The sequence below is a fragment of the Saimiri boliviensis genome, chromosome 6 (assembly GCF_048565385.1).
Source record: "Saimiri boliviensis isolate mSaiBol1 chromosome 6, mSaiBol1.pri, whole genome shotgun sequence".
Classification (NCBI taxonomy): Eukaryota; Metazoa; Chordata; class Mammalia; order Primates; family Cebidae; genus Saimiri; species Saimiri boliviensis.
The window spans coordinates 78,368,616-78,383,225 of NC_133454.1; the positions used below are offsets into that span (position 1 = coordinate 78,368,616).

Here is a 14,610-nt window from a genome sequence, read left to right on the forward strand (position 1 = left end):
CTGTGCCTGAATCACACAGGCCACCAAACTAATATGAATTCGGAAGTTTTGCTAATTAAACTATGACTTTCTTGAAGGTAGGGTACATGAGTCTATCTCCCTAATACCCAGCACAGGGCCTGGCACATGTGAGACATTCAACATAAATCAGACACAGGAACAAGTAAGCAAATTGGTGAATTAATACAAAGTGGTGGCAAGGATACCCTAGTGGAAAGAGGAACAGAAGGGCTGCCAGCCAGTAAGTGATAAAAAATTTAAGAAACTCAGGAAAAAGTGATAGTGTTTAAATATAGGCAAGATTAATAAACCCATTTAATCCAGGCTGGGGAGACTGAGGTGAGAACATGAATTTCAACTCAGGAAGATAAAAAATAAAACAAAAGCCCAGAACTGGTATTTTTCAGTAAGAGCTGTAAGAGAGAGAAGAATAACTATAGATACAGTAAGCAATTCTTAATATACCTTAACTCATTCACCTGCTGCTAAAAGGATTGACAGCAAAAAAAAAAAGACAGTAATTTTCACTTAATAGAAAACCCACTCTTTGTTTTCCCCAACTGACCCATTTTTATTTTCTTCTAGATAGATGGATGGATGATTAGGAAAATTGACGGAGAAGTAACAAATCAGAGTGATGGGTAGATAGACAGACTTATGGACAGGGGCCTCACAGATTTTTGAAAAAGATCAGCTGCTTCTTTCCTTGTCCTGACTTACCCTGGCCATCTTGGGTTGCTCAGTAGGAACACACTGCAGAAAAAAATGTTCGGTTACATCCCTGGTAAGATATACTCGTTTACACCCAGGACAGGAGATGAGCTCTGTGTGGGAAAGAAAGATAGCAGAGTCAGGGCAACATGGCTGATTACACCCAAGGCCTGGACATGAGGCTTTCTAATATACAACACCAAGATATGTGGCAATAATCGAGTGTGCCAAAATGAGCTACAATTGATGCCATAGGCTGCATTTAATATGTGGGTACCCTGAACATGACCATCCCAATGGGGCCTTCCCTACAGAACATCTGAGCTCCTCACATCCTTGTCTTTACCTGGTCCTACCTTCCTCCCCTCCCCATAAGCCATTCTACAAGAGCAACCCTGCTTTGGTTCTGACAATCAGGTGCCTTCCTGCTGCTCCCATTCCTCATTCCACATCCCTGAGAGCACAGCTCCCACTACTAGCCAAGATCCAAAGAGTCAGTTTAGCCAAGGGCAAAGCTCCAGTCATTAAGGTTACCATGTAGCAGGGTGACTCAGAAGATCTTGAGCTACAGCCTCCAGAAGACTTTGGTCAGAGAAAGGCAAGGCCTCCCTGCCTGCTCATCTAGGAGGTATTTTTCTCTTAGTACAGCATATACCAGTCAGCCTGCCCCTGAGGCTCAGAGGTCTTTTGGAGGGCTCTCTCCCCCTAGTCCATGTTGGATATATACATAAATATATATATAAATAAAACCTATGAGCAGTTTGACCTACTCTCTCTCCCCAGAGAAATACATCAGTTTCTAACACATTCTTCAGCATAATGGGCTTCTGGACTATAAAAACAGCAAAAGACTCCCACCCTGGAGACCATAGTTATTCTTCTGGCCCACCCCAAGAGCAGTCAACCTACTGGGAACAAGAAAATGAGCCTCTGGAGTAGGGAAAGGTACCTGTGTCCAGGGATGAGGGTGATCTGAAAGGGGATGGCTATGGCAGTGAATGCAGCAGTACCACTGCAGTCTCCTCTGTCTCGTCTCTTCAAAATAGGAAATAATGATATGACGGCAGTTGCTCCAGAGTTACAGTCAGACAAATGTAAGTCCAAAGACCAGGCTTACCAGCCTGGGCAAGACACTATCTCATTTAATTGCTCTGTGCCCCGGTTTCTTCATATATAAAATAGAAAGGGAAAATAAGAGTTGCTATGCAGATTAAATTAGATAAAACTTCAGAAATCACATGGTCCTCCACGACTTTGGATTCAAAAGATTCCTCATATTTTATTCATAGTATGGCAATAAACTCAATTATCAACTCTCTCTGGTGATGAAAGTTAGTTTGAGTGGTAGATTAAAAAAATTGTCACAAATTCTTCCCCTCCCTCATCCATACCCTTGCAATCCTACCATCAAAAGGTAAGACTCTCCATGAGCTTCAAGTCAGTGACGAGTTTTTTAATTTTTAAAAAACGTAGGACCCTTCACCCTTTGAATCTAAGCTTACCTCATGACTTTCTTTGACCAACAAAATGTAGCAAAAGTGACAAGTTCTCCAAGCCTAGACCTCAAGTGGCCTTATATAATTCTGCTCTTGTTTTTAGAACTCTAAGACTATCATGTGAAAAATCTAACCTGGCGTTGAAATTGCTGGAAGATGAGAGATTTCAGTTGTCTCAGGCATCCCACCTGAGGCCATCATAGAGCAGCTAGCCCCAACTAACCCACTAGCTGAACACAGACACAAGAGTGAACACAGACATAATTAGCTAAGCCCGGGCCAAACCAGAAGAATCACCCAGAGAATCCCAGCCCAAGTAGCCAAACTGTAGAATCATAAACTAAATAAAGTTCAGTTGTTTTAACCACCAAGTTTAAAAGTGGCTTGTTATCTAGTAAAAGGTAACTGATATGTCCTGGGAAAATCAAAATCCACAAAATCATGAAAAATAATAGTTTAACACTCCCCTACCCCACCAAAGAAAAAAAGGAGAAAACCTTTCTGAGTCTTTGCGGAACCATGGGTGTTAATGACAGGACTGCATCTGGAATGTCCTGCATATTCTCCTGCCTGTCAAGAACAATGGCCAGAGGTGGAAAAGGATGCTCTTCACAGGTGACATTATCCAGGGGAATAAGGGGACTGTCCCTTTCTTCCACTTGGCTTACTCTAGGGAGACCTCTTCATCTGAGCCCAGGACAGAAATGCTGCTCTAATTGGTGAAAATGACTTCCACAAGACTTCCCTGGTATCAGATGCCCAAACATCAGTCATCATAATATAGCCTCATAAGCAGAATGAAAAAAGAGAAGTGAATAGGTCAGACAAGGTCTCATCACACATTCTCTGCTCCCTTGACCTTAAAGCCAGAGTCCTCAGCTTGGCATTCAAGGCCCTTTGTAAATTGACCTTATCTCTTTCTAGCCTCATCATTACCTTCACCTGCCATACACCCTGTGTTTTTGCCATGCCCAACATCTCTGCTGTCTCTTGGTACACCAAACTTTTGCATGATTCTCTGTCTGTGAGAAATGCTGTTTCCTCTTCTGAAATACTCTTTCTTGCCCCCCTCCTTTTCAGATAAACTCCTATTCACCCTTTCATACCTGTTCAAATGTTCCACCTTTGAGAAGCAGGGTTAATTTCCCCCAGGATGAGTTAATTAGTCCCTCTTCTGGGTTCCTGCAGCGCCCTGAACATCCTTCTAGTACAACAAATATCACATTGCATTTTAACTACCTGTTCATATGTCTGCTTCAAAAATAAACCACAGATGGTATTAAAGGTTATTACCTGGTTTTTAGCAGATTGGACAATTAGACAGTAAGTCTTCACTTAACATCGATAGGTTCTTGGAAATGGCAACTTTAAGCATGATGACATACAATGAAATCAATTTTTTCATCATTATAACAAAAGGATGTTTACTTAAGGACTTGCCGTACATTGTTTTTCTTAAAATCAGTTTCTAAGAATCTAGTCCAGGCATCCCCAAACTTTTTACACAGGGGCCAGTTCACTGTCCCTCAGACCGTTGGAGGGCCGCCACATACTGTGCTCCTCTCACTGACCACCAATGAAAGACGTGCCCCTTCCTGAAGTGCGGCAAGGGGCAGGAAAAATGGCCTCAGGGGGCCACATGCGGCCCGCAGGCCGTAGTTTGGGGACGCCTGATCTAGTCGATGATGGTAAATGACTACATATTTTTCTTTTCTTTTTTTTTTTTAATGGAGTCTTGCTCTGTCACCCAGGGTAGAGTGCAATGGCACAATCTCAGCTAGCTGCAAACTCCACCCACCGGGTTCAAGCAATTCTCCTGCCTCAGCCTCCTGAGTAGCTGGGATTACAGGCAGCTGCCACCACGCCCAGATAATTTTTTTATTTTTAGTAGAGATGAGGTTTCACCATGCTGGCTAAGCTGGTCTCGAACTCCTGACCTCAACTGATCCACCTGCCTTGGCTTCCCAAAGTGCTAGGATTACAGGCATGAGCTACCACACCCAGCTGAAAACTGCATTTCTTTTGGGTTTGTGAGTTCCATGTGTACTCATTGCACTCACAGCACTGAAAGTACTAAGAAGACACCTGGAAGTTTTCTGGGGGAAAAAAAAAAAGCCAGTGCAGGTTGATAAGGAAAGCAGAGGTGTGGGGCTTGGGAAAAGCTATGAATTTAAAAATACGGGTTCTAGGCCCAGGACTGGCAGTATCTAACTATGTAACCTTGGGTAACACCCCCTTTCACTCAACCTTACTTTCTACACCATTAACATGAGGGGAATAGGAATGCAGGGAAGTACAAATCATCCAACCCATTTATTCTGCCTATAGTAACCAGGCTTTTTTTCTCCTGGAGACCAGACATGGTGGCTCATACCTGTAATCCCAACACTTTGGGAGGCCAAGGTGGAAGGATCACCTGAGATCAAGAGTTCGACACCAGCCTGGCCAACATAGCAAAACCCTGTCTCTACTAAAAATACAAAAATTAGTGAGGGGTGGTGGCAGGCACCTGTAATCCCAGCTACTCAGGAGGCTGAGGCAGGAGAATTCCTTGAACCTGGGAGGCAGAGGTTACAGTGAGCTGAGATCACGCCACTACACTCCAGCCTGGGCGACAGAGTAAGACTGTGTCTCAAAAATATATATGTAAATAAAAAATAAATTAAAAAAAATATTCTCCTGGGCAAGATGGGATGGAACAGATAGCCAAATGGTACCCTGGCTATCAGACTTGTCAGAAAGTCAGGGAACAAGCTTGTCATTGAAAGGAAGCCTGAATTTAAGAGATTAGCCCTCTAAAAAGGGTTGTGTAGCAAAGAGCAGAGACAGAGAATCATCTCAGTGGTGCAGGCACTGTCCCAGGGAGGCTGCAGGCCCCAGGGTGGACCCAAATGACATGCACTCTCTTTGTGTCACAGCACCTTTGTCCAGAAATTCTTTTCTTCCCTCAGAAGTTCCCTAAACCCATCAAGCTGTGTCAACCTTGACTTTTTATATTTTTATGAGATTCCCCATCTTTCAATGAGGATACCAAAACAAAGTTTTACTTTAGACAATTGGAATATATCAGCTTTTAGAGCTGTGTATAATCAAACATCTACTTAACAATATTTAATATTAATTTAGTATAAATAATATTTAAATCACATTGTACATAAAATATTATTTAGATATGATTTTTTTCTATTGTATTCAGTTAATAATTATTATTCATGCAACAGTCCCACTCTTGTATTTCACATACAAGAACATCAATTCTGAGAAGTATGGAGACAGGACCCCAAGTCCACACAATTATCCCCATGAGATGTGGGGCTTCTGCTTCCAGAATGAGGAAGTCATAGACACCAGAGATGCTCCTGAAAGCCTAGGAGCCTAGGGGAGCAGCTCTGAAAGCTGAGGACATTCAGTCCATCTGTCACAAGTGCAAATACTTCTCATCTCTGAGAGGCATGAGACAAATTCACATCTGTATACCACCACTCTCTGAACCAGGCACTTTACATGTCTAAAAAATTCCCCAGGTGAGGACAGGCGCTGTGGATCACGCCTGTAATCTCAGAACTTTGAGAGGCTGAGACGGAGGGGGATCACGAGGTAAGGAATTTGAAATCAGCCTGATGAACATGGTGAAACCCTGTCTCTACTAAAGATATAAAAATTAGCCAGGCATGGTGGCACGTGCCTGTAATCCCAGCTATGCAGGAGGCTGAGGCAGGAGAATCGCTTGACCCCGAAGGCGGAGGTTACAGTGAACCAAGATCGTGCCATTGCACTCCAGCCTGGGCGACAGAGTGAGACTCCGTCTAAAAAAAAAAAAAAAAAAAAAAGAATCCCCAGGATTCTTTTTGTACAACCAAGTTTGAGGAGACCTAGCGCCTTTCAGAGAGCACTCCCTTCTCCCTGTGGCTCAGCCTGATAGCTGTCTCCTGTATCATGCAGCTGAGAAAGGCAGGCTAGCCCAGTTTTAAAAAGAAATTCTAAGAAGTTAACAAAGACTGAATTCAGCTGTGATGTAGTTTCCCTCTGGCAGAGAAAAGGGCAGATTCCCAACAGACAGGTAGTGACCTGATAACCCTGTGCCCTGGCTGTTGGCACTGAGTTGGGAGCCAGACTCCCAGCTCAACTGCAGGACCCATAAGCAGGCCTAGAGTGCAGCCTGAGGTTTAGCACTACAAAGACCGCTGCTGGGACCTAGAACACGTGCTGAGCGTAGGACTTAGTGAGGCAGCAAGGAAGTGGGGTCCACACTGGGTAGTCTACCTCTCAGACATGAACAGCAAGGCCAAGGCAATGTGGACACCGGGAGGTAGGGGAGGAGAGAAATCCCAAAAAGGCCTCAGAAAGCTGGTATCAAGTTCGTTTAGGCCACCAAGTGAGGATACATACATCACATAAGGTTGACGCCAATGCTAAGCAACCCCCTGAGGATTGGGAAGCCCTTCATTCTACAGCTCTTGTCCAGGGCTCCAGGTAGCTTGGAGCTGGGGTCCAAGCTCTGACTCCAACAGAGCAATCGCATCCTCTGGAGGAGCCTGATGTTCCTCTGCTCATTCCAACCTACAGATCCAAAGCTGGACAGAACTTCACTGTTCATCCAGCCGATACCCACCACACAGATGATGATGAAGGCCCTGAGACAGAGAGGGGCTTAGCTAAATCCACGTGGCCCTGGTATAACATAGGTGATACCTTGAACCACTAAGCAGTCCTCGATTACCTCTGTAGCCACAGGGAAGATGCTCTACCTCCCTACACCTCTGTCAGACACGAAGCAATGAGAAAAACCACTCTAGTTGTATCCTCTGGCAGGCTGCACATCCTCACTAACAGTTCTGCTCTCCCACCCCCGGGGCAGCCCCATTCCACTGAGCACCAGCCAAGGTCCCCACAACACAGTCCCCAAAGGCTTCCTCCAACCCACCACTGAGAGCAGCACCACCTTCAAGAAACATGTTGCGCCCAAACCCCAAATACCCAGTCCCTGCTAGACAGACAAATTTTTATCCAAGTCACCCCTAAAGTGACTGGTGCTTCTGCCCCAGCTGCCAGCAGGCTTACCTGTAGCCCTGCTGCCATGATTAGAGTAACACCTGGGAGAGAAGTCAGAAGAGCGACAGGTGAGACCAACAGAGATCCCAGAGGATGGTGCTTACCAAGCACCCAGGAACACCCACCCTGCATGCTGCAGCCAGCCGGGCTGCAAGGCCGAAGCCTCGGGGAGTGGATACTAGACAGGGTAAGGGGAGCAGTCTGGATCCTCTCCTCCCTTCTCTGATGCATCCTCAGCCAGGGCTGCATTTCTCTAGCTCACCTGAGATACTCCTGCAAGAAAGGGCTTGGTTGACTCCTCCTGTTTCTGTTTATCTCGAAGGCTCTGCAGCAATTTTCCCAAACTGAACAGCAAGAGGGAGACCTCAAAGAGGCGACTCTCTTCCTAGCTGCATCTCCTTCCTAATCCTCTGGGTGCCTTGGAATAGAAGCTCAGAAGGAAGAAAACGACATTTTCAACTTTCAGGAACTAGCTCTGTCGCCCTCTGCACAGCTCGGGAGACATCACTCTCAGCCTTTTAGGACTCCATCCAAAAATCCTTCAGCCCTCCATGTTCCCCAAAATGACAGTGCTCATGTGTGGCTGGAACCTGCCCCGATCCGGCAGCTCATTTAAATAGAGCTCATCACAACAACAGTGTTGGTGGAGAAGTGAGTAGCTGCAGGGCCCTGGGGACCCCCTGTTTATACGTAGGAAGAATGATGCAATCTGGGTATCAAAATAGCAATCCAGAATGGAATAACAGGCTCACGCAGCAGCGGTGCCTGCACAGCCAGAGCTCAAGTTGACACACTCTGTCAGCCCCACACTGCTGCAGCACGCAGATGCCAGGCACACACTCTCACCGCATCATTTTAAAAAACAGCAGGAGCCCGAGATATCCCTCAATGCCCCCGGCACTGAAGGAGGGTGTGGGGGGCCTTCAACAGACATTGAAATCTGTCTCCTACATACTCACCTGCTCCTGCCACTTCACCTGAAGTCCTTATCCTGTGACGTCACAGTCAGTTGCCATAGTGACCAATTGTCCGTCACAAGCAGAGGATTAGGACTTCGGATGGAGAAGACACACATTTATGATGCACAAAGGTCCTGGGAGGTGCCCCTTGGCAGCTAACTCTACCCACCGGGAAGATCCAGTCACATACAAGCAGGGAAGGAAAAAGGGAAGGATGAACAGGATTGACTGGAGGAGATATTAGGATGGGGCAAGACTAAAAGTACAGGATAATTTCAAAAGCACAGAGCAATCAGATGAGGGGGAGTGGCAGGGATGTGCTTGGAAGGACAGGCAGGAGAGTAAGCTCCTCAGGGGACCTGAATGCTAAGCTCAAGAACTTGACCTTCAGCCTAAGATAAAAGGCAGCCTAAAAAGCTTCTGGAGAGTGACTTAGCTGGGCTTTATGATTATCGTGATAAACTGGACACAGAGAGGTCAGGATAGCTGGGTATTAATGGGACCCTAAATTAGGTTAGAAATGAAAAAAAAAATGAACAGAAGACTCATTTCAAAGAGAACTGACAGGACACAAGCAAATTATGATGCTGGGGCTGGTGGTGGTGTGTGAAAAACATGAAGTCAAGTGGAGGGGCTGTCATGAACAGAGGTAGGTAACAGGAGGAAGAGAGCAGTGGTCAAATCCCATGTTATCTATGCCTTCCTTTCTCTGGCCCCCTTGCCCTCTTAAGATCAGGCCTCATTCTGTCTTGTCTGGACCAGTGATGCCCAAATCTGGAGAGCTTGTTAGAAATCCTGAATCTACCAAATCCAAATATGTTGTGTTTGGGTGTGGCACTGGGAATCTGTATTTTTAGCTAGCATCACAAACAATTCTTAGGCATCCAGACCAGCACTGGTTCAAGGGCCAGCAATCAGGGACCAATGGCCTAAACAGCTGTAGTAGTGCAGCAGGTCTTCCTGTATCCAGTCCTGTCTCCTCCAATAGTTCTTCTCACTGGGCCAGCATGACTGTTTTTTTCTTGTTTGTTTCTCTTGTTTGTTTCAAGACAGTGCCTCATTCTGTCACGCAGGCTGGAGTGTGGTGGCATGTTCAAGGCTCATTGCAGCCTCAACCTCCTAGGCTCAAGTGATCCTCCTGCCTCAGCTTCCCAAGGAGCTGGGACTATAGGTGTGCGCCCAGCTAATTTACTTTTTATTTTTTGTAGAGACAGGGCCTTACTATGTTGCCCAGGCTCATCTTGAACTCCTGACCTCAAGTGATCCTCCTCTCTTGGCCTCCTAAAGTTCTGGGATTGCAAGTGTGAGCCACACAGCCAGCCAGAATGACTTTGATCATATTCCCAAGTACAGATCTGACCATATTCCACTGACCAAAAACCTTCAATGGCTCCCCACTGTCCACAGAATAACTTAATCAAGATCCTTCACAATTTGGCCCTAAATTTCCTTTCTGAACAGAATTCCCACTTCTCTCTTTCAAGCATCCCATATTCCAGCCAAAATTTACTCCCTCCTGTTTCTAATATTTGCCCTTCCCTCCCCTCCATGTGCCTCATCCTAACACTACTCTCTCCCTGGGAGTACCTTGCACATTTTTCTGACTCTGCCTGGTTCCTGACAGCTACTGCTACTGGGTGTCACCCACAGATTCAAACCACCCAATTTCCCCAGACAGAACCTAAAACAGGGGTCAGAAAACCATAGCCTGCCTGTTTTTGTAAATAAAGGATATAGTCATGCCCATTCATTTCTATATTGTCTATGGCTGCCTTCTGATTTTTTGCTACAATGATAGAGCTAAGTAGTTGTAACAGAGACTGTATGAGCCACAAAGACTAAAATAGTTACTGTCTAGCCCTGTGCAGAAAAAGTTCATGACCTCTGGCCTAAGGCAACAGCTCCTTTAATTGTACGAGCCTCACCCTTTGGGGTTTAATTCTGATTATGGGGATTCTGCTTGTTGCCAAGCCCACACCCATCTTTGTGAAATGAACTCTCATTCTGACAACTGGGACACACCTGAGCTGGACCCTCATGTTTGGGTAGGATGTTTCAAGCAAGAAAACATATTTCAGGAGGAAGGAACATCATAAACAGAATTATAGATATAAAAGTGTGAGGCCTCTTTGGAAAGTCTTGTAAGGCTAGAACACATAGAGAAATGACAGGAGATGAGGCTAGAACATTAGTTTGGGACCAGATTAAGAAAAGACTTGGAGGCCGTGCTAGGTGTCTGTTCTGAACTGCAAGCAATTGGAAGCCTTTAGGTAGCTAGACATGCAGGCTTAGAGTCACAGCGAGTGATCAGGGTCAAAGCCAGAGGGTTTGGGAGCATAACTGCAGTGGTAATAAGTGAAGTGAGGTCAGGAAAAATATCACTATAGAAAAAAAATAGGGAATAAACAGGTCAGGCAGGTGTCCAGGGACTGTGAGGAAGAGCCAGGCAGCAGACCTGAGCCAAGAGTCAGAATCTGGCCATGAAAGCCAGGTGACTGGTATGGCTGGAGACGGATGCATGAGCCACAGCCTTCAGAATCCATGCTCCTAGGAACCACTTGGCTGTGAAACAGGCTTTTTGTGCCAAGAAAGTACCCATAGTATGATGCAAAAAGTACAGGTAGGATGAGTCTGGGCTCATTTCATTTGATAGAGCCTCACTGACCCAGGTAGCACCTCTGTCTTTTTTCATCCCACATATTCAGACTCAATCCAAAAACTGATGCACTGACACATTCCATGCAAAGCCACTGATCCCATTTCCAGCTGGGCCTGGAGACAGAGAGGCAGCTGGGGAACCAAGGGCAGCATCCTATTCTGGGTCTGTAGTTTCCATTGGCCCTTAAGCCCAGGAAAGCCCTGGACTGTCAGGCCAGGGAGCTGGATTTTTTTCCTGACTCTGAAAGTGACCAATTATGTGGGTTTCAGCAGGATCCTAGCCCTTCCTGGACTCCTGATGCTTCACCTACATTGCACCACTGTACTCTAGCGTAGGTGACAGAGTGAGGGGTTCAAGATTAAGGGCCTTCCCTGCCTTCTGGCCTCCATAGCACTCAACCCTGACTGGTCCCTGTTAAATCAGACAGTTCCAGCAGACAAGAGGCCCCTCCAAGACCCCGTCCATCAATCACAGCCATCTTGAGCTCCCACCCTCAGCATATCTGCTCTAGCTATAGCCTTCCAAGCAGCACTGGCAGCAGCAAGCACCTCCCCCAAACCATAGCCTGCCTCCTCTCCATTACCAGGGGAATTGCTCTCCCAGTAACGGGTCCTGTTCTGGGGTGCGAGTGCTACTCCTGGGGCCCTAGAGAGCCAATTAAAATGAGGAAACTGTTCATGAACTAAAAAGCCACTCCACTGATAGGGCTCTGGGATCCAGCTTCTGCACCTGCTGCATACCCAACTCAGCAACCTGCCCTCTACCTGGGAGACTTCAGTCACTGCTCACAACAGATCCCACAAGGCTGGACACACTGTGCAGCACCTGAAATGAGGAAAGAGTAGTTAGTCACCCACCTCCCAGGCTCCTCTAGCTAAGATCTCACCCCCAGCCTCCTGCTCCCACCCAAGACCATTAGAGTCCCTCCAGCTGAGCTGCTCATTAAGATAAGCATCATTTCCATCTCTGACTCTAAGGTTATAGCATCTTGCATCAGTTCCCTCTCTTTGGATAGTCCTAAAGTCCCAAGGCCTGCCCTCTGAGGGACTGCGATTGCTTCTCCTTTCAGCATTAGTAGTGTTCAAGGGATGCTGTCACCCTTCACTAGCTTCAAGCAGCATGGGGCTATGGTAGTTATTTAGTGTTCTTACATCTCATTAAGTCTAGCCCTGAAAGCCCGAGAGGCCTAAGATGCCCAGTCAATTAGTGTTAGAGTCCAGATGAGCTCTAGGGGCTGTGACTTCCAGATCAAGGTTCCACATCTCGGCTGCACTCCAACTTTGAAAATGGCAAAAGTAAGACACTAAACAAGTAGATTCCGGAATCTACATCTCAGTATCAAAGTCTCTCAGCCACGATTTGTCTTTAGGTTGACTTGAAGAGAAAAAATAAGTAATGTTCCCTTTCCTTACTTGGGGAAGGAAATATCCAATTAATTCCCTCTTCCCCTCCCTAAGATGACAAATAAAACCATGGCAACCTGAAGAAGAATGAGGCAGGAAAAAGAAAAGAAAAAGAAAAAAAATGACAGCAACCCTGAGAACCTTGAAGACAGAGCCAGCATATGGTAAGAGTCAGTTGCTGGGATGTTAGCTCCCTTCAGAGCTTGCTACATTTACTTAAAGTATCACTTTGGTACTCAATGGCCAACTTTCCAGATAGAATTTGACCTGGGATCATTTTTAATTAGGCTTAAAAGCAAATAGCCCCAAGTAGATACTCTCATTGGCTGAGAAAATCCAATTCTAATAGCTAGCATTTCTGAGCCCATCCATCCCACTGCATGGCTAAGCCACTGTACACTCAGCACACTCCTGCCTTTGCTCTGGTCCCCATCACTAGTTTTTGAAGATCCTGCCCAGCTGGTCTCCTCAGTGCCTGAGAGGTTGTGCAGAGTCATTTTCTTAGTAGCTGGGGAGAATCCCAACTAGGCTGTGGCTGTATTAATTAAAGATTTGCACTTGATCCAGCAATTTCAACACTGAGTACACAGTGGTCCCCTCTTATTCAAGAGGGGATAAGTTCCAAGATGCCTGAAACAGCAGATAGTACCAAACCCTATATACACTACATTTTTCCAGTGCATACATACCTGTGATAAAGTTTAATTTGTAAATTAGGCACAGTAAGAGGTTAATGATAAAATAGAACAATTATAATAATACACTGTAATAAAAGCAACATGAATGCAGCCTCTGCTCGCCTGCTCGCGCTCTCTCTCTCTCTCTCTCTCTCTCTCTCTTTCTCGCCCTCCCTCCTCCCCCCCCCACCACTTTCTCTCACTTTCTCTCAAAATCTCTTCATATTTTCAGGTTATGAATAACTAAAAACTTGAAAAGCAAAACCTTGGATGCCGGCTGGGGGGTGGGGGAACTACTGTGTATCCAAAGAAAATGAAATCAGCATGTCAGAGACATACCTGCACTCCCATGTTCATTGCTATATTATTCATAATGGTCAGGGCAGGGAATCAACTTAAGTGTCTATCAATGAATGGATAAAGAAAATGTGATACATATATATATATATAAAATATATATATATATAATATATATATACATACACACAATACTATTTGACCATTAAAATAAAAAGGAAAACCTGTCATTTGTGACAACAATAGTTGTACCTACAGCACATTATAAGTGAAATAAGCCAGGCACAGAAAGACAAATACTGTATAAGCTCACTCATGAGGAGTCTGAAAAAAAAAAAACTGATTTCATAAAAGTGGAGAGTAAAAGAGCAGCTACCAGGGGCTAGAGTGGTTGGGAGCGGGCAAAGGTAGTTAGGGAGATGTTGGTGAAAGGACGGAAAATCCCAGTTAGAAAGCAGGAATAAGTTCAAGAGATCCATCGTACAGCATGATAGGTATGGTTAATAATATATTGTATTCTTGAAAGATGCCAAGAGAGTGGATATAAAGTGTTCTCACCACCAAAATGGTAATTATGTGAGGTGATGCGTATGTTAACTGGCTAGATTTGGTCATTCTGCAATGTACGCATACTTCAGAATATCATGTTGTACACTGTAAATACATAGTTTTACCTGTCACTTAAAAACTTTTGAAATTGGCCGGGCACGGTGGCTCAAGCTTGTAATCCCAGCACTTTGGAAGGCCGAGGCGGGTGGATCACGAGGTCGAGAGGTCGAGACCATCCTGGTCAACATGGTGAAACCCCGTCTCTACTAAAAATACAAAAAATTAGCTGGGCATGGTGGCACGTGCCTGTAATCCCAGCTACTCAGGAGGCTGAGGCAGGAGAATTGCCTGAACCCAGGAGGCAGAGGTTGCGGTGAGCCGAGATCATGCCATTGCACTCCAGCCTGGGTAACAAGAGCGAAACTCCGTCTCAAAAAAAAAAAAAAAAAAAAAAAACTTTTGAAATTAAAATATATTTATATTTGAGGCTGGGTGCAGTGGCTCACACCTGAAATCCCAGCACTTTGGGAGGCCAAGGCGGGCGGAGCACAAGGTCAGGAGTTTGAGACCAGCCTGGCTAAAATGGTGAAACTCCATCTCTACTAAAAACAATAATAATAATAATACAAAAAATAGCCAGGCATGGTGGCAGGTGTCTGTAGTCCCAGCTACTCAGGAGGCTGAGGCAGGAGACTTGCTTGAACCTGGGAAGTGGAGAAGTGGAGGTTGCAGTTAGCCAACATTGCACCACTGTACTCTAGCCTAGGTAACAGAGTGAGACTCCATCTTAAAATACACACACACACA

At 45.5% G+C, this 14,610-nt stretch overlaps 1 protein-coding gene across 3 annotated transcripts in view; it reads right to left on the reverse strand.

Annotated features, from left to right (window-relative positions):
- TRIM66 (tripartite motif containing 66) overlaps positions 1-14,610 on the reverse strand; it is a 72,230-nt gene that overhangs the window by 38,110 nt on the left and 19,510 nt on the right. The window contains exons 4-7 of one of the 3 annotated variants that reach the window (XM_074401063.1): positions 7,522-11,702; positions 7,269-7,300; positions 1,661-1,746; positions 721-824 (exon numbers count right to left, since the gene is read on the reverse strand). In XM_074401063.1, the coding sequence (XP_074257164.1) occupies positions 721-729 (9 nt within the window). In that variant the 5' untranslated portion in view covers positions 730-824; positions 1,661-1,746; positions 7,269-7,300; positions 7,522-11,702. Of the gene's footprint in view, positions 1-720; positions 879-1,660; positions 6,003-7,268; positions 7,301-7,521; positions 11,703-14,610 lie in introns of those variants that run through there. The other 2 variants (XM_010341420.3, XM_010341481.3) reach the window with 2 other exon arrangements.